General features: G+C 46.6%; 10 protein-coding genes across 10 annotated transcripts; 3 read left to right on the top strand and 7 right to left on the bottom strand.

Moving 5' to 3' along the window:
- Nucleotides 1-2: 2 nt before the first annotated feature.
- On the bottom strand, nucleotides 3-1,193 carry C8R40DRAFT_1070305 (membrane bound O-acyl transferase family-domain-containing protein; the record flags this gene model as incomplete). Its single annotated transcript, XM_046226213.1, has 1 exon — nucleotides 3-1,193. The coding sequence occupies one exon, from the start codon at nucleotides 1,191-1,193 to the stop codon at nucleotides 3-5; it is 1,191 nt and encodes a 396-aa protein (XP_046085245.1).
- Nucleotides 1,194-1,780: 587 nt separating this feature from the next.
- On the bottom strand, nucleotides 1,781-2,263 carry C8R40DRAFT_1171644 (histone-fold-containing protein; the record flags this gene model as incomplete). Its single annotated transcript, XM_046231738.1, has 4 exons — nucleotides 1,781-1,856; nucleotides 1,915-2,065; nucleotides 2,119-2,176; nucleotides 2,237-2,263. 4 exons carry the CDS (start codon nucleotides 2,261-2,263, stop codon nucleotides 1,781-1,783), a joined length of 312 nt encoding a protein of 103 aa, XP_046085244.1.
- A 634-nt stretch (nucleotides 2,264-2,897) lies between these two features.
- On the top strand, nucleotides 2,898-3,875 carry C8R40DRAFT_1171643 (uncharacterized protein; the record flags this gene model as incomplete). The annotated part of the gene is made up of 1 exon (XM_046231737.1): nucleotides 2,898-3,875. One exon carries the CDS (start codon nucleotides 2,898-2,900, stop codon nucleotides 3,873-3,875), a length of 978 nt encoding a protein of 325 aa, XP_046085243.1.
- A 983-nt stretch (nucleotides 3,876-4,858) lies between these two features.
- C8R40DRAFT_1171642 (uncharacterized protein) lies at nucleotides 4,859-6,036 on the bottom strand (the record flags this gene model as incomplete). Its single annotated transcript, XM_046231736.1, has 6 exons — nucleotides 4,859-5,244; nucleotides 5,307-5,400; nucleotides 5,449-5,525; nucleotides 5,590-5,744; nucleotides 5,813-5,850; nucleotides 5,905-6,036. 6 exons carry the CDS (start codon nucleotides 6,034-6,036, stop codon nucleotides 4,859-4,861), a joined length of 882 nt encoding a protein of 293 aa, XP_046085242.1.
- Nucleotides 6,037-9,604: 3,568 nt separating this feature from the next.
- C8R40DRAFT_327587 (alpha/beta hydrolase-like protein) lies at nucleotides 9,605-10,653 on the bottom strand. The gene is made up of 5 exons (XM_046234715.1): nucleotides 10,539-10,653; nucleotides 10,169-10,476; nucleotides 10,082-10,112; nucleotides 9,884-10,016; nucleotides 9,605-9,821 (listed from the first exon to the last, which is right to left on the bottom strand). The coding sequence occupies exons 2-5, from the start codon at nucleotides 10,334-10,336 to the stop codon at nucleotides 9,641-9,643; spliced, it is 513 nt and encodes a 170-aa protein (XP_046085241.1). The 5' UTR covers nucleotides 10,337-10,476; nucleotides 10,539-10,653; the 3' UTR covers nucleotides 9,605-9,640.
- A 1,281-nt stretch (nucleotides 10,654-11,934) lies between these two features.
- C8R40DRAFT_1171639 (uncharacterized protein) lies at nucleotides 11,935-12,384 on the bottom strand (the record flags this gene model as incomplete). Its single annotated transcript, XM_046231735.1, has 1 exon — nucleotides 11,935-12,384. One exon carries the CDS (start codon nucleotides 12,382-12,384, stop codon nucleotides 11,935-11,937), a length of 450 nt encoding a protein of 149 aa, XP_046085240.1.
- A 972-nt stretch (nucleotides 12,385-13,356) lies between these two features.
- C8R40DRAFT_1109467 (uncharacterized protein) lies at nucleotides 13,357-13,895 on the top strand. Its single transcript, XM_046228303.1, has 2 exons — nucleotides 13,357-13,667; nucleotides 13,719-13,895. The coding sequence occupies exons 1-2, from the start codon at nucleotides 13,632-13,634 to the stop codon at nucleotides 13,881-13,883; spliced, it is 201 nt and encodes a 66-aa protein (XP_046085239.1). The 5' UTR covers nucleotides 13,357-13,631; the 3' UTR covers nucleotides 13,884-13,895.
- Nucleotides 13,896-13,912: 17 nt separating this feature from the next.
- On the bottom strand, nucleotides 13,913-16,028 carry C8R40DRAFT_327238 (uncharacterized protein). The gene is made up of 5 exons (XM_046234714.1): nucleotides 15,906-16,028; nucleotides 15,572-15,807; nucleotides 15,426-15,511; nucleotides 14,891-15,356; nucleotides 13,913-14,830 (listed from the first exon to the last, which is right to left on the bottom strand). Exons 2-5 carry the CDS (start codon nucleotides 15,751-15,753, stop codon nucleotides 14,167-14,169), a joined length of 1,398 nt encoding a protein of 465 aa, XP_046085238.1. The 5' UTR covers nucleotides 15,754-15,807; nucleotides 15,906-16,028; the 3' UTR covers nucleotides 13,913-14,166.
- A 178-nt stretch (nucleotides 16,029-16,206) lies between these two features.
- Nucleotides 16,207-19,108, bottom strand: C8R40DRAFT_1070298 (uncharacterized protein; the record flags this gene model as incomplete). The annotated part of the gene is made up of 2 exons (XM_046226212.1): nucleotides 16,207-16,296; nucleotides 16,418-19,108. The coding sequence occupies 2 exons, from the start codon at nucleotides 19,106-19,108 to the stop codon at nucleotides 16,207-16,209; spliced, it is 2,781 nt and encodes a 926-aa protein (XP_046085237.1).
- Nucleotides 19,109-20,028: 920 nt separating this feature from the next.
- Nucleotides 20,029-20,858, top strand: C8R40DRAFT_1109447 (putative oxalocrotonate tautomerase). Its single transcript, XM_046228302.1, has 4 exons — nucleotides 20,029-20,095; nucleotides 20,145-20,363; nucleotides 20,426-20,516; nucleotides 20,584-20,858. Exons 2-4 carry the CDS (start codon nucleotides 20,146-20,148, stop codon nucleotides 20,716-20,718), a joined length of 444 nt encoding a protein of 147 aa, XP_046085236.1. The 5' UTR covers nucleotides 20,029-20,095; nucleotide 20,145; the 3' UTR covers nucleotides 20,719-20,858.
- The last annotated feature ends 1,690 nt before the right edge of the window (nucleotides 20,859-22,548 follow it).

Below are 22,548 nucleotides of genomic sequence, written 5' to 3'. Positions count from 1 at the left end.
ATCTAGTAATTCAGCGGAAGGGATATCTTTATGGAAGAACCTGTCCAATCGCCCTTCCATAACCCACCAATTGGACTGAAAAGCTTGCCGCTAGCCATACCGTCGTGGAAGTACGGATCAATCCATATTGGAAGGCAGAGTGCGAACCAGCTCGCAGTCCACACATATCCGAGTAGTCGAATCCACTTCCCGTCCTGGATACCAGCCTTCTTCCCAAGCGCTATCCCTCCATCTTCAACCATAATAGCAGCAGCTTGTAACAGGAAGAAGGTCAAACTCCCGCCTGCCCAGAAGTTTCTGTGTTGAAGAGAGTAATCACCCATTTGATGTATGATCCCAGATATCAAGAACGCAATGAACAGCTTCGTATACGCCGACAGATTGGTTCCCGGGGTAAGACGAAGCAGTCTTTGGGCCACCAGATTCCCAGCACTGGATACCCATCGTCGCATAATTTGATGCCATGTACGTCCCCACAGTCGACGAATCGTGTACGCGTCACTCCAAAAACCCATTAGATTCGGCCAATTTTCTGGGTGGGATAATCCGACTGCGGTCACCACAATGCTGAGAAGCTTGTACTGCAGCTGAAGAGCATAAAAGCTCGAGGTGCCGAACAAGAACACGTTGAAAAACCGCATGAAAGGACCCACGTCCGCAATTGATGGGCCGCCGGGAAGGAATCCTGGGTGACTTCGCAATAAGAGATTTGAGGCATCGGCGACAAAGATGAGTATGATGGTAGAGGGGAGCTGAGAAATGATGAAGGAGATTCGAGATTGGGATTTAGGACGCGGAGGAATGACGTTTGTTGGCTCATGAGTCCACCCGATTCCTCTCGGAGTCAATATCAATTTCCAACACCACATGAATCGCGAGAAAAAAGTCATGGATGATGCAGATTCGACTTGACCTTTACGACGAAACTCTGCATGTGCATCTGTTATAGCCAGTAAGTCGAGGGCGCTGAAAAAGAGGGAGAAGGAGCATGTGGCGTAGAGGTAGTTCATAGGAGCCTCGCTGGTGCTCGTATAAAAGACCGTGCGATAGGCGATTGCAAGTATGATGGCCGAAAAGCTAGCTCGGAGGAGTCGGGAGCGAAAGCTCAAGCCAATTGCAAAAAGCAGGTATAAGAGTGGAAGGGTAAAGGAAGGTGTTGATTCCAGTGTCGGATTTAAGAGCTCTTGTGACATTTAGCGAATCAGAAGTGGTTAAGGAGTTACCTGAGAGGTTGAAGGCAGAAGATCGAGATGACTGGGAGAAATTGGGAGGATGATGAAGACCAACATCAGCGCCCAGTCAGGGCAGAAATTTTCGAAACATGCATTTGTGGTAATGTCAAAGCTGGTTATCGCACTTACATCCAAGACAAAACACGTGAGAAACCTTTTCCGAGGCGGCTCACGGCTAATAAATAACACATTACACTGCGTGTGTAAAACATCAACATGTACAAGGATTAGCAAATCTACCCGGGCTCTCAGATCTCAGCCTCCACTATCAGTATTGTGCATTATTCATGGTTCGTTAAGCATCCACAATGACATAAACGATATGGAATCTTAGTTGATACTCGTGAAGACTAATTATATATAAACAAACACACCAACGAAGGACACAAAATAGAACAATGATGACAAAAATGTCATTCTGTGGTATAGTACATTGAAGGATACAAATCGAATGAATACAGATTATAGAGAACGAGCAGACACTTCTTCATTCAGACATTAGGAAGTAAATGACGACGAAGATTGGTGAGCCTCACAAAGCAACCCGACTATGCTCCAAAGCCATACAACGTCCTGCCAGACCGCTTCAAGGCATAAACAACGTCAAGAGCGGTAACAGTTTTACTAAACAAAAAGGCGAGATCAGCTTTGTGACATCAACGGCAGGGAAATAGTAACGCACCGTTTAGCATGTTCAGTATACGTTACAGAGTCACGAATGACATTCTCAAGGAAGATCTTTAATACACCACGGGTTTCTTCGTAGATGAGACCAGAAATACGCTTTACACCTCCACGACGAGCAAGACGGCGAATAGCGGGTTTGGTAATACCTGTGAGAGGCAACTCAAAAAAAGGCAAAGTAGTCGAGGCGATGGTCGCGTACCCTGGATGTTGTCACGAAGAATCTTACGATGACGCTTAGCACCGCCCTTTCCTAGACCCTAAGAATGAAAAGATTAATTAGAACTAAGGACGATAATGAATGGTGGCCTGAAGCTTACTTTTCCTCCTTTACCACGGCCAGACATTGTTAAGATAGTTGAAGTAAGAGTTGGAGGGAAAAAGTGATGTGGAGAAGTGGTTGAGCGAGGAGCCTGCTTGGGAGTTTGAAGATGAGAGTGGAAAACAAAGATGTGTTTCGTTGATCGCGAGCTCTTTATAGCGCGTTTGACACGAGGTGCACGTGCTTGGTCTGTGCGTTACATAACGCGTCGCAGTTACTCGATGCGAACTCGACAAAAACGGCCATAAAACCCCCCCCTCTGAAATTAGAAATAAAACGCGTTCATTGTATGTACAAAGTCATACGGGTCCAAGGAGGTCAAATTTAATCCTAACCTCTTGGTTAATCGAAAACTATGTGGGGTTTGACCGGTTTTCGATGTAACCAAGCTACCGCGTCCCAACAGGGGAGGAATGCACTAGAATGCACTACTGTTCTTGAAGCGTTGTCTCCTTTGAGTGTTCATAAAAAGCGAGTGGCTCGTATTCTCTTTTATGACCATTCAAGCGCAGTTCCAAAAGCAATCCAGTCTTTTCACCCTTGTATACACGCACAGTCACTCTCATTATTTTGACCGGTTTATACGTGCGTTTGGCAGTTCTTGTCCAAATATATTTCGTTTGACGTGCGTTTTTCGTAGATACATAACTATAGCGAAGATGAGAAAGAGGGCGCTAGTAACATCCGCCACCCAAGTGCAAGTCATAGCCACCGCCGACGCCGAAAAAGAGCATCTAGTGGGGACCCTGAACAACTTACTTCCAGAGCTCAGCAAAGCCACGGACAGAGTCGCAATCATAAAGGTGAAATTCGAGAATGGGTTCGCCTCGCCCAAGGAACGACTTCGTGACATCCATTCCAGCATCATGAAGAGTATCGAAATCCTGCGATTAGTTTACTGCGACCTTCAGTCTCTCCTTCGAAACACAGAAGATATTATGCATGATTCGAATTTGCATTGTGTTTTGAATGAGGGGGGAGTGGCTCTTGCTACGATGTCTACATATAGAGAGACGGAGGACGGGCTGCGAGCGTTTTGTAGCAAGGTTGAAGAGTACGCGGATCAAGTGAAAGAAGAAGAGATACAATTGGCGAAGGGTCTGCGAGCTCTTTGGAATTTGAAGGATAAAGCGGAGAGAGTTTTGCAGAACCCGGGTACCGTGAAGAACGCGGCTCTAAAGAGGATGCTGAACAAGATATCAGAGGTATTGGATGAAGTCACCGATGCCCTCGAACTAACAAGAATGTGGATTGCGCTCCAATGGACATCATGGCAGGAAGAAATACGTATTCACTTGGCGTATGAGGTTCAGAGCGATTTCGAACAGCGTCAAGAGGATCTCGAGAGGTGGAAAGCATTACTGCAAGGAGAAGAACATGCCGATATCGCTTGGAATGCAGTGAGACAAACGATTGCAACTGCTCAAGAAGGCTTGAAGAAAGCATGGACAGAGGTCGAAGCTGTTCAACTACGCCTTGTAGTGGATGTGTACGAGACCCGATCGATACCGGCTGCAGTGGAAGAGCTTGGAGATATCATTCGGGCGCTGTTGGATGTCAGAACAAAGATACTAGCTGGGTTTGGCAAGAAAACAGTCAGCTACAATTTAAACGAAGTCCTTGCACTCTTACCTTGACGAGCGGTAGCCATTCATATTATGCAAGAGACATAGATAGCAACAAACATACATATATCAAAAACATTTGATAACAGTACGTCGATGTAAAAACTCTTCTAAAGTTTTGCAGTCATGCTCAGAGGTAATCTGCACAACACTCGGAAACTTGGGGGTTGAGTACACCCTGATTGGGTGAACGATCTCTCCTTCTCTCCCAGCCCACTCGTAGTCGATAAGCTGACAATTCCACTGATTCTGGTGGTAACGAACAAATACATTCATGTCGCGCAAGTCTCCATGAACAAAGCCTATATTGTGAAGCTGAAGCGCGACTGGTGTCCAGAATATTCCACGAATTCCTTGCCCCTCAATAGGCGCAAACGCATAATTCGTCGGAGTTGAGGCGATGGCAGCGAGAGATCAAGTTGTGATGAGATCGGCCCGGTGGTGCGTCAGTAAGTGCCACGACTATTTCAAAGACAAGGGGATTGATGCACATCCCAAAACAGTTTGGGACTCGGAGTAGCATGCTTTTCTCCAGGTATACTGTGGTGCTGTGCTAGATATCTCCAAACTAAATTTATCTGATTCTCCTTGGCCTTAGGTCGAGCTGACTTCTTCGTGACGCACCCTGTCCTGAGTCCTCGCACCGTATGGCGCGAGCTGGATTGAAAATCTTGTGGCATGGAGAGGTACTGGTAGTGTTATTGCGGTGATCTTTGGAACTCGTGATGGCGCTCAATCGAGCCGTAAGTCTGATTTCTGATTGACTAATAGGATTGGAGCCGACATTGTCTCGGTAGCGGGAAGGAAGACTACAAAGGAATGAAGACTTGGGATCAAGCAAAGGTCATGATTGATCGTGATTGAGCACGAATTAGATAGGAGAAAAATATCATTACATAGCATCGTTCACTTTAGCTCTACGGTGCGCCCTTGCTTTGCAAGTTATGTACATGTCAAAGTCAGTCTACTAATCAGCACATACAGTCTACACCGGTTCACATCTTTCCTTTGAGTAATTTTGTAACACTAGACGGGTCAATCACGGACGAAGGGTAAGGGAAGAAGTCGCCCCTCAGGTGTTCTGCGCCGCCGTCGACCGGTATAACCTGGCCAGTAATGTAACAAGCTGCGGGGCTGAATAAAAAAACAGCAGCGTTTGCAACATCATGAATTTCTGTGAAGCGCCCGAGCGGATTGGAAAGGCCTTCAGTCTTGTTTGTTTTGTTACCGGACATCACACGCATTCCCTCCGTACCAGAGGTAAAACCCGGGGCGAGAACGTTTGAACGAACACCATGAGGACCTTCCTCTACCGCAACGACATTTGAAATCGCATCGACTCCAGCTTTGGCAGCGGAAACGTGTACTTGATATGGAGTACCTATCGGTTCGTGTATTAGTATCTCCCCGGCATCTCCTCTCAATGGAGTTCACGACACATACCTCGATAGTGGAGGGTTGCGCTAACATGGACGTATGCCCCTTTAGTCGCTCGGACATGAGGTATGGTAGCCTTCACCGTATTGTATGTTCCTAGCTGTTGTGGATGTGTCAAATACTCACTACATAACAAGATATTCCGTACAGTATCGATCTCAATGACAGTCTTGAATGCATTTTCTGAGAGACCAGAGATAGGGGACATGAAATTCCCGGCTGCACCTATTAGTATGTTGAAAGTTGAACTTAGTCTGACATGTTAGCGTCTTAAGAATCATTGCATTACCACAGATGACGAAATCAATCCTCCCAAAGTATTCCATAGTCCTTTCAGCCGCTGCTTGAAGGGTTTGTGGCTGCCTTACGTCCGCCTGAATGGGAATGCAGATCCTTCCAGTTATCTCTGAAAGTTCTCTGGATGCCTCCGTCAAACGATCGAACCTAGAGGTAAGGATAACAGAATTACTCAGGCTTCACCTTGGACTCGGAGGAGGGAAGACTCGACATACTTCCTGCCAATGATAACAGCATTAGCGCCATGTCGCATCTAATGAGTGAGATTAGCAAAGTCTTATCATACAGAGTGAAGATTATTGCCTACGATGGACTCAGTCATGCCTTTGCATATCCCAGAGCCTCCGCCTGTACAGAAAAGCACTTTTCCCTCAAAGATATTGTCTTTGAAGGTTGAAATCGAGTTGTTGACTGGAGCAAAGTATGGGGAAGATGTCATATCAAAGGAAACCTGTGTACAAATCAGTGGGCCATTGGAAAGTTAAGGTATCTCTTTTATAGCAAATGGGAGTGAAAGAGCAGGATCGCGTTGTCGGGTCTCTCGGCGCTTTAATCAAACTATCTTGAGCAGGAGCGAGTCTAGCAGGAAAAATACTCGGCAAAAATCTGTTCTCCATACAGGAACGCCATAACCGAGAGGTTTTCAAAAAATCCGCACAAACCGACTCTCTCACCCTTAGCTAAGATATAACGAACCTTTGAACATTCTGGGTACTACCAGCGATATAGCGAGAGACCCGGATGGAATTATATACCCCATATGTAGCATCCATTTTCTTGCGAAGCCGAATTGTATTCCGAAAAGCAATAGTTATCTTCGGTTATCTTACAATCCCTTTGTATGTTATTTCATTGCAGCCAGTTTATTGAAGCCTCTTGTTTTGTTACCTTCAATCTATTCATCTATCCAAAGTTTCCAGCTTCCCGCTTCAGATCAGCAACAGAATTGACCAACAAGCGGAGATTCCATTGAGCTCGCCAGTATCATTCATATATTTTATACCCTATCCTATCCTATCCTTAGATTCATTATATTCGATTTGAGATAGCGTCGGATTAGCATTGTTTTTTACATTTTCCCTCGGTTCTTGCTGACCTCAAGTACATTCACGCCTTCATTTTAAACTCTAATGAGAGGCGACCTTCTTCTGTGACCACCATCATCTTGTTTTTTCCCACGCTAAACAGCTGAACGCTGGGGAGAAAAAAAAAAGAAAGACCTCGATAGTGGGTAACGTAGAGCAGAATTGAAGAAACATTATCACGTACCGAGCGAAAAGAGTGCGAACGAAAGCTCTACCAAAAAAAAGCAAGCATGTCGTCGCCACCAGAGACGGACAAGCAAGACCTCTCCGCATCGATGAATCAAAAACAAGGAGCGCTGTCGACCGAAGGCTTTGACTGCCCTGCGAACGGTGCCTTGCAGACGGAGTGGACTATTGGCGAGGACCGAGGCTCAGAAGACAGGCAGGGTCTTGCTGGAAGTGAGGAGACTGACGATAGGAGGGCTACACCTGGGACGAAGACAGTGGGAGAAGGCTTGGTGAAGGACGGTGGTCACGAACAAGACACAGGCCCGAGTGTTGAAGATAGCAGAAGGGACGGCGAGAGCTTCAACGGGTCCGCGGACACTGCTGGGACTGTGGTGGAGTCGCCGAAAAAGACGAAGAAAAAGGCTGGGGGGCAGGCTGCGCCAAAAGCGAGGGCAAAAACAGTGCGAAAGTCGGAAGTTGGCGGGGAGAAGGGCCCATCGGACGCGAAGCAAAAACCGCGGACACGTGGATCGACCGCCTCTCCGGCAGCCAGGACCCTTGCCTCAACATTGTCAGCAGCAACAATGGACCACGATGAGTCAGGGGACGAACCGTTAGCAACATCTTTGCTTCTCTCTCCTATGTCGGAGGCGCCGGACGTTATTGTGGACTCACTAGGTAATGCGACAATGGAAGCGCGTGTGGAGAAGGAGTACGGTATCAATTTGGACATGAGTTCTGTCTCGAAGGTTGTCCAGGTGGCAAGCAAACTGAAGAAAACTGCTATCGCTGTTGGGGGATGGCAGATGGAGATGCGGAATGCGTTCCGGGATGAGACATCAACTCTGCGTCAAGATCTCAGCAAGCTAGAGGAGCGAGTGGCAAGAGTAGAAAAGGGCCAGGCTGGCAGTGAAAAAGCAGGGGAGTTTGTTCTACGACCGGAGCTGGTGCTGCTCAAGAGCAGGGTGCAGAATGTGGAAAAGGTTGCATTGAAGATGCTGACTGGAAGCGAGATTGACGGAAGGCTAGCGGTAGCACTGAAGGGAGTAAAGGAGGACATGGCTGGGACATGCAGTGGAATCCAGGGGGAGATGAGGGCCTTGCGGGGGATTGTGAAGAACGATGTGAAGGTTGTCAGCAAGGAGGCAAGGGATGATGGCAGAGCAGTGCGTGCAGAGTTGAAGGGCGAGATCCAGCGAGTGACTGCTGCTACAAAGGAGAGTTTAAAAGAGATCCAGGGACGGCTGAGGCAGGAAACGGAAAGTAGGTGTAATGAGCAGAAGAAAAAAGCGGAGGCATACACGGCAAAGGTGGAGGATGTTGTAAAGGATCTGATGGCGAGAATAGAGGTCCTGGAGAGGCAGAACCGAGAGCTGGAAGGCAAGAACAGGGACCTCGAGCAAAGGGTGGAAAGGGTGGCGCAAGAGAAGAGGCAAGAAGAGGAGGCACAGGTGGAGAGGATGTCGGAAAGGGCAAGGGAAGTCATGGGGTATGGGGCACAGAGAAAGAGGTTGGGGGAGGACGAAATGACGGATGAAGGCCATAGTGGGAAGTTCCCGCGTGGGAACAGTGCAGAGTCAGTACACGATATGGGCAGCAGGGGTAATGAATGGAGCACTGACAACCGAGGGAGTGGTCACAACGACTATCGACGGAACGATTCTCACACTCGTGGGAATTATCAGCATGATCAGCAGAATCAAGGGTATGGGGTGCCGCTGCCACGTCTTGCCCGACCACCCGCCTTTGCACCAACTGCCCCAGCAAGGGATAAGCAGGAGCTGAAGTTGGCTATTGGGGTGTTTCGAGGGCAATATGCCACAGCCGGCATGGGTGATCAGATTGCGCTCATTGCAAAATCTGTCCCAAGGAGTGTCATTCCCAGGGATGTGAGGAGAGATGAATACCGGTTTGGGGTCTTGGTCATGACATTCCGGTCATATCATGATAGGGATGCATTTACACGGGAGTGGAGTGCTGGCTATAAAAACTCACCGAGTGAGCAGGAAGGATTGAAGCTCCGGGGTATTGGGGAGGATTTTTAGAGGGGGCTGGGGGTCTCTTGCAGGTCAATGAGGTTGAAATATATCAGCTGGAGTGACACACTGCATGCATATTGAGGCAGGGAAGACCGTGTAATTCATGATACCATGGGAGGGGTTTTTTTCCGCTTTTCCCCTCAATAACCAGGACATGAATGATCATAATCGCCCCCCTGTATTAGATATGTGTGTTCCATTATTGTACAACATTATGTAATATTGTACAGTATATGGTAAACTGGTTGTTCGGGAATCGGACCTCGCCAGTATAATTCATATCCTATCCTATCCTATCCTCTCCAAGAAGCTGATAATATGGCCTGAAATCTCGTCCAAGTGGTTTTCCAATGCAAAATGGCCTCCATCAACAAAGTGTATCTGGGCATTAGGGAGAACAGTCTTGAATGCTTCGGCCCCTGCAGGTATGAAAATGCCATCGTTCGCTCCCCAAATGGCAAGCAAAGGAGGCTGATAGTTGCGGAAATAATCGTGGAAGGCAGGGTAAAGCGCCACATTTGTTTGATCTTGACAAAAAAGGAGGTAAATAGGTATATTTTCTACGTACACAGTGATGCAACGCACAATCGAGTTGCAGATCCAACTGTATGTCTGCGTTTCCTGGACGATCCATCAAAGCTTGATCAAGATGATAGGTCTCTGGTGGGATGGTTTCGGGATGGGCTTCTCCCGCTTCATACTGTTCAACAGATTAGGGTGACAAAGTGGTGTATAGATGAACGAAATGGAATCAAACCTGGAATTTCGTTGCCTCGAACTTGGTTAGCCACACAAGAGATTTACGGTTATCCGGGGTAGGATCATTCCAGTATTTACGAATGCCGTTCCAAAACTCGCCTAAGCCAACTTCAAAAGCGTTTCCATTCTGTGAAATGATTGCTGTTATAGCAGAAGGACGGGAGAGAGCTAATCTAAAAGTGTATGATTTAGCAATTGATATAGAGGACAGCGGTTGAAATCAGAAAAGTCGTACCTCAATCCCGTCGGTGCACCGTAATCGAAGATGTATATAGCATATTTTTTCAAGTTCAAGACATCGACAAATGCCTCAATCGTTTTTGCAATGTTGTCAAACGTGTACAGGTACTTGAGAGCATCGGGAACCTCTGTTTATCACAAGTTCGTGGTACAATCAACCTCCCAATCAAGATTCGCTCGACAAATTACATACTGGTAAAACCGAAACCAGGAAGATCAGGCGCCTGTGGTTGGTTGTGTAAAGGTTAACCCCTACATGGATAATAGAAATGCGACGTACAATAACACGGTACTTTCCTTCCAATTTAGTGATCAAGTTCCGATACTGAAAGGACGAGGACGGGAAACCGTGAAGCAGCAGCACAACGGGTGCATTTGCCTTTCCCGCTTCGCGATAGAAAATTTCCACTCCATTGACGTTGATAGTGTGTACACGAGTTCCAGACATATCCGGAAGGAAATTTCTTGATTGAGACAGATGGATAGTGAAGACCACGTCCAAACTCTAAGCTTTATATATTACCACTATAGACGTCATCGATGAGGATATAGCAGAACGCATACAAGAATTATGCGATTTTCGAGACCCTTAGAAACCCTTAGTCAGATTCTGCTCGATGTCCGTGGACGATGGAGGCGAACGGACCAACCTTAGTAAGCTACCTACGCCACCTGAATATTGATATTTCGAAATTTGAGGTTCATCAAATTCAAATGAGGACCTCCGAGTGTGAGATTATTTGAGACGCGATGAGAGCCCTCGAGGTCATCGTTGAACTTTTTTGGAATTCTTTTTATTGTATTTACCTTTCGGGATTGCATCTTGGATCACCTGTTGCATCTGCACAGTAGGCGGTCCTCAACAGTGCACCATCTCGCGTCGGATGAGCGATTACCATAGCTATATTTAAACCAAAATAACAAGGTATCTCTTTGAAAACGACTCGGAGAACAATTCCGGGGCGTTATTAATCTACATGCAAATAAATGAGTATACAGACAGCGAACTATTATGAATTAGTACTCACTACTACTGGACCATCGATAGCTATGAACCAATTACTGCATGACGGCATGATATGAGCCCCAGATGGAATTATCAGCGGCAAGATGAACTTGCTGCCACACCTTTCGAATCCTGCTTAACATGTCGCGGCTTTTTGCATGGCCTGGTCATTATGCCGGCGAGCAAGGACAATACCGCCACGTGGAAGGACTAGGCTAGGAAGCCAGCTATCGGTTTCGGGGTGAGGCGGGGTTGAAGCAGGTGAGAAAATTCGGGCATTATTTGCGACGCCGCGATGGTCACGACTGCTGCTCACTCCACACGAGTTTTCCCGGTTTGTCGGCCCTTTGCTTTGGTCCTTTAAATCGATTGGTGCTAATAGGCAATTGAGGCAAGGTGCATCTTCGACTGCCATTTCTGTTATGAAGTTACAATCTGTTACAATGGAAAGTACTAAGATAATTGCGTAGTTAACATACCTTGCACCAGACTTGAACTACGAGATGTCCAACGTTCAATGTACAACCCCTCAGAGCCACTTTGACGCAGCAAGGTTTGAGTTTGAGACCGGGTTGAAGAAACTGAGAAGAAGCATGTTGGCGAAAAGGAAAATCTAATCGGCACCTTTGTCAGCATTATGATTCCATATTTGGTATACCGTACAACTAGCTTTGCCCTTGTTTTCTTTTCTTTCTTTTTCTATGTCGACGCATTGAACATTTCTCAAAAAACGACACTCGGGAGTTGATCAAACCAAGCATATTTACTAGAGGATCTAGTCTATATTCTCTGTCTCTATACTAGCAAATTCATTACTTCTGATTAACAAGTGACCTGGCAACGTTGCAAAACTATAATTGTAGATCATATTTGTATGCCCTCGATCTCCTCTTGAGACACCTTCAATCCTCTTCAGTGCTATACCCTCCATTCACATCTCTATCGTGTGATGCTTCTCGAGCGTTGTCTTTTGAAAAGGGTTTCTTTACGCATATCATGGAACCATCCATGGGTCGTGGCATGTCTTTGAATGGATAGTCTCAGAGGATTCGATGGTCTCGGGAATGCGAGTGTGAGTGAGTGTTTCTGAATGGTTGTGCGAAGTTGTGGTGAGCAAGTCTGGAAAGGTGGTTGTTCTCTATGATCTCTTGCCAAGAAATAGAAGTTGTAGGGCGAGTGTCATGAGAGAGATTGGAAGACGTGAAAGCAGAACCAGTATGGTAAATCCTCTCTGGATGGGAAAAGTTGAAGGAGTAGGAGGAGGAGGATAGATCAGACGATGATGAACCGCCCTGAAGAGGAAATGGAAAAAAATAAGAACGGCATAAAATCTCCTCTATGTCCGGATGATGTTGGGCCATCGGTGCAGAGTGTGTAGACGGATAAGGATTCCGTCTCTGAGGTTTTTCTTCGTTGAGCACTGTGGGCCCCTCGAGCTCGACGAGAGCATTGTTAACCGAAGACCCGGTGGAATATGTAAATGTCCTCATGGGGGTGTCTTCTGGTATACCCATCGCACTCACAACGACTAAAATAATAGAAAGTAGAGTCAATGAAAGATCTGAATGTTGTCTAGAAACTGGAATCGAACCAGAGCTAACGCAGGTTCAAGGTTCGAATGAGATAGGTATGCCCATGACCCACACACGGCCGAATGCATCGACTTTGCTGCCATCCTTCCCGCCTCCGTTGCTCCGTGGCTCCGTGGAGATGAAAGAAGAGTAATATTAAATAAGCGCCTTATTTCACGTGAACGTCCAGTCGCTCGTTGTCCTTGAAAGTTGATCATGAAACAAAGCTTGGGGGGCTCGGTGAGCAAGACTAATCTCTTCAGAATACGAAAAGTGGGAGAGATCAGGAGACTTGGTGATACCGATGGCAAGCTTTGACTTTATTGATTGCCAGTGGCTCTGGGTTAAAGGTAGAGCGCACTGCCGCTTGCATAGGCAGGGCCCAAGGTGAAGGAAAAGGCTGGAAAAGGGGAAGGAAGGAATAGGCGAAATTGAAAGGCCCTTCAAGGCCTCAACTCGAAACCCGTCGGAACCTACCGCACAGCTTAGAAACTAGCAGCAAATCAAACTCAGATTTCAACCAGTTTCAAACCCTCACTGCTGATTTGGTGCGTACCAGAGTCCGTCGTTTTCAGTCCGCTAATCTTCTACGTATAGTCTTAAAATTCAACATTTACTCCGCTTGTAGATTTGCTGGCCAAATCTATCTGGTACGTCTCTATCGAGTTTCAACTATTGTCTTCTCATGAATGGGTTTTTAGAGAGCGCTCTATTTACATCTACCTCATCATCAATTCCTGCTTACTATTCGAAAAAACCCTGTTATGGACCCTTATCCGTTGCTCACGTCGCGCTTGATCTCTTTGCTCCTCCTCGTTTCGTCCTTCTTCGGAGTATTAGCTGCTCCTTTAAACCCCGGAAATACCAGTCTCACCTTAAATACAACGTCGGTCCAGATTTTACAACGTGATAGTAAATATTCTACTTCCTATCCTATCAACGTACATTGATGCTAACCATCTTGTGTAGGTCCTCTGGACCTATACATTAAAGTTGGTCGCAGGCTCCCTAGAGCACTGCCCAATGGCACAGTCATATATGGACCAGTCCGTTCCGATAAGCAAGAGTACAGTGCGAATGAAATCTGGACCATATCCCTTGGCCGTAATCACGTCTTCAAACCTCGACCATACATTCTGGCGGCGAGCACGACGTTGAATTGGAAGATGGAAACAATCGAACCATCCCAGCAGGGTATTTATCTAGGAGTTGCTCAGTTCAAATCAGAGGAGCAGAAAACCGAAGCGTTCAACAGGTACTATGCAATTCAAAAGGAAGGCATCGTAGGGAAGCTTGATAGTCTCAATGAGATAATAGAGGATTTAAAGAAGCTGAATATAGTGGCATGGGGTGATGTCAAATGGGAGGGGATGTATACCGAGATGAAGGCGCTTCTGAGGATGCCATTAGCCGGATGAAACCATCTTATTGTACATATTGTTCTATTCAAGTTCGTTCACGGTCCTTTCTGACACATTTTTTCTCGCTTTGCTACACTATTTTCAAATTCTTCACTTCAAGTGTTTTTGAACTGTCCCCTGCAGCCTGCAGTGAGTCTGGTTGCTGCGTGTCTTACTCGAACTCTCGTAAGAGCGTCTGGAAATTTGAGACTAGGTCACATCGTCGCGACGAGCTCTGGAGGACGCGAGACTGTTGAAATTCAAATTGAATAAATAGTATCTTTCAAACTAGACAAGTAAATCAAGAGCTTAGTATATTTCGGAAACAAAAGTGTTGGGAGAACTCTGGGCCTGTGGTGTAATTTTCCAAGGGGAACACGGATGTACTCATGGTCGCCGGAGCTGTAGCCACAGAATGACGATCCCGTCCGAACCCAGAAGCGTACGCATCACAGTTCGAGGCTTCAACCGGAAAACGAGTTTCCATTGCTTTCCAAGGTTTGCACCGATTAGTAGCCGCTTCAACAAACATGTCTTCACTGATGTATTGATTCAAATTCGTCGCAGTCGACCTATACCGGGGATGCAAAGGTCTCTGGCCATGATTGAGAACATTATTGATTCGGACGTCCGTCCCAGAGGGGTCAATTCTCTCGAAATCATTTCTAGGTGTATTTCGACCGTGAAGGGTTCCATTGATTTCGAGAATTTCTGAACAAAATATAGCGCTAGTAGGCTGAGATGAATACGCCTGTGGATGGAAATGCGGTCTTGGTTTCGGATAAGGGTGGTATTGAAGATGCATTTGAGACGTCAGGTTCCGAACCGACATTTGACGTAACCTACTAATGTTCGGCGGAGGGGTTGACAACGACGACGCGGAGATTTTCTGTGTAGGAGACGTGGTGCTACCAGAGGCGAACGTTCTACGGCCAACTCGAAATCTTGTAGCACCTGACGCGCTTCTGATAGAAGATGGTCAGGGCATGGAGGGGATATACGGAACAAGGCGCGGAGTGACATACCGAAGGTCAGATACAATGCTATCAGCTCTAGACCTTCCTATGACCACAGATTCTTGGCATGCAGGGAACGAAGCCACTCTTGGCATTGGTATACATTTAGTTCCGGAAGATTTCGCCTTGTCCATCGCAGAAGTGATCGTGGTTGGAAGAGATCTCTGCTTCCGGAAGGGTGGCAGATAATCGGTGTTGGAGATAAATGAAGGATTTTCAGCGGATGGAGAGTCCACCGACTTCGTTTTCAAAGGTAATGGAGGAACAAAGGGAGATAACAGAGAGGTTCTAGGAAACATGTCCGAAGTGAAATAGAGGGGCCGAGGCTGATGAATTTTCGTAGGTGTAGAAGCCTGAGACAAAGACATAGATTGGGCCCCAGGATTTGCCGTACTGCTGGGGGAGTTGTATTGCACTGGTTCGGGGGATTTCACGACCCGAGTTTCCTCACAAGCGTTAGAGCTCTGCACAAGAACTGGAGCGAGTGTAAATTTTTGGAATGACTCTTCGACGAAAAAAGAAGTTAAAGCAATAATACACTGACCGAAATTCATATCCTCTCCATCGCCTTGTTGAGATACGCAATCCAGGATCAAATTTTCCGTTACAGACGTCTCCATATTGGATGAACTAAGCGCACAAAGTGCATTAGCGTTTTGTGGAGTGACTCGGGGATGTAGAAAAACACACTTTTGTTCAGTAAACGTTGCCAGACTTAGGCCAGACGAAACTGAGCCATTGAAGCCCTCGTTTTTTCCACCCTGTATAGCTACATTGGCGGTAACGATATCAACTTGACCGTCTTTTGGAGAAATGGTACGTCCTAAGGGGGAAGAGAAGGAAGAGAAGTCCTGTTTATCCCAAAGTTCCATCGGATTATTTCGACCACTTGTTTCAAGGCTAGATTGGTGGTTTTTAAATCTACGCTGAATACAATGTAGAGAATGGAAGGAAGAATCGTAGAAAAAGGTCGAAGTCACCCAATTTAGTGATGAAGCGAATTACATACAAGAAGCTTTATTACTTATAAGCATTCATTGAAGGGCCTTATTTGGATACCCCGAGAGCTCTGTATATGAGCCTTGCTAGCTTGAGGTCCAGGACAAACTCATAACAAGTGGAATTTGGGTGATCATGAGGGGAGAGGAGAAGGAGGTCGAAACATGGTCACCATCCGATAAAAATTTTCACTATGTATGTGCTCCGTACGACCCTTGATAATAGTGGGGTTTAAAATACAAGTAGGTCGAGATAATATACCGAGATGTATCTCCGGTACAAAACTACCGTTGAAGACAAAGCAGTCAATCAGATTACTGTACGTGCTACATGTTTTCTACGTCTCCTCCGAGCTCTTTGATTTCCCATGTTGCATCGGCAGAATACATTCCTAAAGCAGAGAGCAACGCGAATTGCTGCGTGAAAACAAAAGGAAGTTCCCGTAAAATCGAAAATCAAAAAAAAACCACAAGTAATCGAAAAAACGTAGCCTGTCAGTGGTAGTCACAAGTATAATAATTTGAACAGATCATTCACCTGACGAACAATATCCTCTGCTGGACCCGGTAGAGTGACAGCGGTATGGTTCCAGGACGTTGCTGGAGCTGGTTTACTATCAGCACCTGGTACCGTTGCCGTTCCCTGCTCTTTGGCAATTCGCTCCCCATGAATCACTTGCTCTCTTGATTGCTCCTGTTCCCAGCTGCGATATTGTGTATCTACTGATTGGTTTGGTATCGCCGACTGCGGTGTCAATGTTCCATGTTGGGTGAAATTGGAAGCGGAGGTGTGTAATTGCCGATGGAAAGGATGCCCATTGACGGTCTCGGAAGTCCCCAGAGCATCCGTCTCGGTAGGCGTCGTAATAACTTCCGATGCTGGAGTAGGATTATCCGCAAGACGATTGAGCGCGGAGCCCTCTTCTCCATGCTTCCGAAGAGCCCTCGCCTCAAACAGCCTCTCCTTCAATGCAAGCAGCTCCTGCATCTCCTGCTCTCTTTGCAACCTTTCTGTTTTTTCCGCTTCGTGGGTCCTTTGTTCCTTCATAATCTTTTCCTTCTTTGCTTTCTCCCGTTCTTCTACCTTTCCCGTGCGCCTCTGCACTTTGGTCGGTCGAACGCTTGCTCTTTGTCGTTCCAATTGCCTTTTGTATTCTTCGGCTGCCTTAACTTTCTCCTCCAGTTCGCGTATCTTTTGTCGATGCTTTTCCTGCTTGAGTTCTGCCTTCCGAGCATTGGCCAATCTACGAAGCTCAGCTTTGGTTGATTTACGAAGTTCAGCTTTGGTCAATGGTTGAGTTTCTTGTTCAGGGACGTGGGATGTGTCCGAGGAAGCGGGGAGCGAAGGAGGTTGAGTGGCTGTAGCAACGGATCCAAAACTGGTATATATCGCTCGAACAGTTCCTCGACCCCTATCGGGGTCCAATGATGTTTCCTTAATTTCCTCCACCTTCTTTCCCATCCTCCTCTCCCTGTCCTTCTCCTTTTTCTTCACTTTCTCTTCTACCAGATACGCCTTGTTCTGTAGGAAGTTCGCCATATAATCCTCTTTCAAAACCACGTTGATCATCCCATTTTCCATGTCTGCGGTCCTCAAACGATACATGATCACAGGTCTGCTCGAGGTAGTGAGGTTATCCATACCAGATGTACCGTCTGCGACAACAGATTCGAGAACAGTACGGGCGGCAGTCGGAGAGCGCGTTCGAGCGACACGTTGATTCTGGTGAGTTTCGACCGTCGTCCGTTTCCGCTTCTTGGCAGTGCCCGGCGAATGAGATGGCGATGGCGGAGGCTGTGGAGGACCATTGGCCCATGGTGGAGGCGGAAGAGATGAGCACGAAGACGAATATGCAGGCGCCGTTACAGGAGAAGTCAGGGAGAGGTCCTCAGTAGGAGATCGAGGAGATGCCATTCCATGCCGTTTGTGAACAGGATCATCACCAGGAGGTGCCATATTTGTCAAAGCATTCACCATAGATGAACTCAATGTGGTTGGGGGTTCCCACTGGGGAGGTGGGGAGGAAGTATGTGGATCTATGGCCGGCATCTCCAGTGACTGCGTTGACGGCGGAGGAGAAGTATCCACCCAACTTTCGATTCCGTCAACGGAAAATCCTAATCGAGTTTGTATTCCGGAAGGCATGGAATTTCCGATGTCGGTACCAGCACTAGCAAAAGAGAGCGACATATTCGACGTATGAGCTGCTGGTGCGGTGTCTGGTAGCGAACCCGACGTGTATGGTGATGGTTGACGTGGATTAAGGATCGAAGTTCCTGGGGCAAGTAATTCAAGGTGCGAAGCTTGGCCACTCCTGCGAGACAGGTCACGACCAAAAGAAACAGGCAAGCGAACGATAGCGCTCGATCTCGAAAGATCGTAACCGTCGTGAGACGGTCCAGATGTCCAGTTGTTAGAGGAAGTACGATGAGATGGATATGTGTGAGCTTCCAGAAGTAGCTGAGGTACGCCGAGAGAAGATGGACGCGAGTCCGAAGAGTTGGAATCGGAGGACTCAAATGGGGAGATCTGGGTACTCGGTGCGTCGAGGTCCAAACGAGCTAAATGGGCATCCATGAAAGTCTGTGGGCGCACTGCCGACAGAGGTTCAGCACGATCTTCATACATCAAGGAAGCAGAGCTTGAGCGCCGCAACTTTGAGGAGGAATGATATTCGTTTTCCGAATCAGAGGATTGTGAACTTTCGCTGCAATCATCATCATGATTCTGATTGCCTGCGATTGGAACGTTTGAGGAAGCTGGAGAAAAGATAGCCGGCTTCAACGAGAACTTCGGGGTCTTGCTACTGAAGTTCTTAACAAGAGACAGCTCAATGAGTGGACTTAGAAGAACGTACTGGCTGGTTGTTTTTGACTTCAAAACATGCGAATGAAACTTAGTTCCACCTCTACCACCGTACCCCTCCAGGGAACCATCAATGAATGACAGAAGAGCATCACCCTGTGCTCGTCTCTTGTTCGTCAGGCGCCGAACTTCATCGCCGTCAGTCACAACAGCCTGTATGTCTCCGGAATGGGTCGAATATTGTGGATTCTCGTCTGCGGGAAAAGAGCCTGCAAAAAGCTGTTTAGAGGTTCGAGAAAGCTTGGAGACTGTGTAATAGAGTGCAGAAGGTGTGGAAGAGTCGCCCGCCACCGACGTAGGATATTTTGACTGCGATTTTTGCCTTTCAAATTGGACGGAATCGACAGCGAAGTCAGCAGCCATAATAGAGGTAACAAGATTACCAGCATAGAACTGGCTGCGAAGATTAATCAAGGGCAAAGAGGTTTTCGACGAGGACAAGAGCCGAAAGTGAGAGTAAAAGAAAACGCGCTCATGTCACCCTTTGGTACGAAGAATAGTGCCACACGTGGAAATGGTAAGTTTGATGAGAAATGCCTCACGTGACCGCGATGAACTCCTGGATGATAAGAGATGATAAGAGATGATAAGTTTTAGGATACGCAGGAAAAAAAGATCAAGGTTGACCTTCAATGAACATTTTTAAGATCGTGGATTTTTGTTTACTAGTATGCTAAGTCAACATTAAACATGCTCCTACCTACGGTAATGTACTAGCTTCTTAGTCTTTCCTAGTAGGTTTTTCGTTGTTGCAAAAATCTTGCGGCTTCGTTCTTCCTGATTCCTTCGTCAACTTGATAGCTAGAGCTTTTACCTCGAGCTACACTGACACCTTAAAATGCTGCCTTGCTAATAACAGACGCCACCCATTTTGTTCACGGATTCCACAATAATAAATAGACTCTTCTTTCCCTGATTCCCGATTTGCTGGTGTGAGGTCCACAACTCGGATTGGACTTCAACAGTAATACTATTGGTAAGACGGTAGTCGGTAGAATGACTATCTGATAAATCAATGATCTAACATCCAAACTAGACTTAGAGAAGATATTACTGATACTGATACGCACACCGAGGTAATGAGAAATCGTATTGAAGTAAGACATTAGAATTTGAAACATGGTCGGTCCATAGGCAGGAACACCGAATCCGGAGCATTCACCACGCAGCATGAGTCGCTCCTCCAGGCTTGTTGACTCCCTGTGAGCCGAAATATCGGAACCGTTTATTAGCAATCCTAGCGCGCGCGGTATGTTATAAGTAAGAGAGCATGAAGTGGTTCCCTCTCTCATTCCATCCCAGAAGCCCAATCCAGTTAAACTAGTCACAAATACCTTTGCACTTGACCCTGTGAGCTCTAAGATCACGGTTATTGGATCACTTATAACTGTTTTCATAGAATGCCTTTCCACCGATTTTATTGTTCGCCCAACCTTTACACCACGGAGGAAAAGCGTGCTATCGCTCAAGCTGTTACCAAGTTCTACTCCTTCCTGCCTCCATTCCTTGTCATCGTGAACTTCATTGATGTAGAGAAAGACAATTTCTATGTCAGTGGCGAGCCGAATGATAAGTATTTGAGGATCAATGTGACGCAATCCGCTAACCCAGTACCGGAGTACGTTTGCATTCGCTTCAACAGGTCGGAACGATGCACTGATGATCCACGTTTTATCAAAGTCGCGCCTGGGTAGAATCATGGGAAAAGGCCATAGAACCGTTCACCAAAGGCAAAGGCATCGACTATGAATTGCAGATGTCCAATGAAGATGTGAGTTTCGTCTGTGACGTGCAATTGCAACAACTTACTTTCTACTCCTTTCCGCGTACGCTTGTAGCCTTTGCTTTGGAGCGTGAATGGCTTGAGTGTACCGCCGTTCCTCTCTGAAGATTTTATGACGTGGAAAAAGCTCAACAGGCCAGTCGCATGGAAACACTCCGCTGACGAGACGGGTTCGAAGGCAGAACAGTAGCCTACCACAGAAAGTATTGTCAGATAGCATTTGTGGCTGGGCAGCCAAGTAGTTCATGCCAAACATTATGTTTAAACCTCGGCATAGCCTGACTGGCCCGCCGTCGGTCCACAAAGATATACAATAGAGCTTATTAGCAGTCCATGGCAAAGTCATTCGACGTTGAAAAGATCCCCGATCCTCTAGCAAAGTGAGTGGCTCCACTCACTGGAAAATGAATTGGGAGAGCTCCAGCCATTGAATTAACGAGTAAATGCTTAGCGTTTTTGTTTTTCCGTCCAAGAAAAGTACTGCCGTGCGTTGCTAATACAGTAAGCTCTAATTTTGTTCGTGAAAGTAAACGGAGAGAGGGTAGACTCGGTCACGTGGAACGACTTATTTCCTGTCTTGAACTTCAGTCTTCGATGATCAACATATCATTAACAACCGCCCGGGCCTTTTGTTCAACGGTGCTTGAATCATTGACATCGCATACACCGACTGAGATTTGCTCTGGCTAATCGCGAAGGCACACTCATTGACGTTGAGTCCTCTGCAGTTCTGACACCAGATCTATGCCCTCACTGCTCTATCTTATCGTTCGTATTTGTTAATTGCAGATGCTTATGGGAACATGTCCATTTCTAATATTCCGTAGACAACAGTGACAATGCGATAGAACAGCTCTGCAAGACAAGCCTACTTGGCAATGATTTCGACGCGTGCACTCTCCCGGTTCTGAATTCACAATGACCATGGAGTGGTGCAAAACGAGTACACTGACTAGCTGGTGATGCTTTCAGCACTTGCATCCACCTGGCTTGCATCCGCAGCTATCGGGAAACATGGTAAGTCAGAATATATGTCTTATATTGCAACACATAAGACTAACGAAGCGGTGCAGCCACAACTGCTACTGCCACAGTTGGCCTGGGAGATGAGAGTTTGAGTGGTCTGTAGTAATGAACAGAACAGATCGTCAGCGTTGGGCGGCGCTAGCAGGAGGAGAAAACGACGTACGGTGGACATTGTGGCAACAAGAAAAAAATCGAAATGGTTGGTAGCTTTGTGAGAATGGGTTGAACTCGATGGAGTGAGGAAACTTCGATCGTTCTCTGTCCCCTTTTATACCCGGCTGAAATGTTATTTTAGCTTTACTTCTGTTGTGATGACTCTACATAATCTATAAGCGCGTTTCCACAATACAGCAGGCAGCAGCTGGAACACAGCCTGTCGTCGTGGTTCCTCCGAAAACGCCAGTGGAGAAGTCCTCACATCTCTTCATACTACGTACACAGACCGGTGGTTGCAGCTTCTTAGGCTTCTTCCATTACTTCCTGCGATTGGGTTACCTACCACAACCTGAAGTGCTTGCTCCGTTCCAGTGATGTTACGGTATAGTATGACCCTCAGATCACTCGACGTTGTAGACCTTATACATCCCTTTCATCTCAAGTCATTGACAAAAAGGAAATCCGAAAGACTCGAATCGCTCGGAACTTCACCTAGCTTTTGTTACCTCAGATTTTGGGGTCGCGGTTCGACGCCACATGGTGTTACCGGGGCAGTATGTACCATATTAATATTGTACCCTGTACAGCTGTTCATTCCATTGAGGAATACGAGAATTGCAGATGTGTGTAGGAACTTTCCAAAATTATGTTCAGGAATGGTTTGCTTCAATTCATCTCTCAAACTCCCTCTGATCAGCTGCTTGAAATAGAATGCCGCCGCCACATTATGTAGTTCGGCTTGTGACTCTCTTGATGCAATTTTCATTTTGACCAACAGGCTCAGAAAGCTATAGGCTCTTTCTTGTACATATGAGGAGTGTTCACCTCCAGTAGCCTT

Source organism: Lentinula edodes (assembly GCF_021015755.1).
Source record: "Lentinula edodes strain Le(Bin) 0899 ss11 chromosome Unknown C8R40scaffold_22, whole genome shotgun sequence".
NCBI classification, from domain to species: domain Eukaryota; kingdom Fungi; phylum Basidiomycota; class Agaricomycetes; order Agaricales; family Omphalotaceae; genus Lentinula; species Lentinula edodes.
Note: the sequence above shows the minus strand (reverse complement) of the source record. Positions and strands in the feature narration are given on the sequence as shown.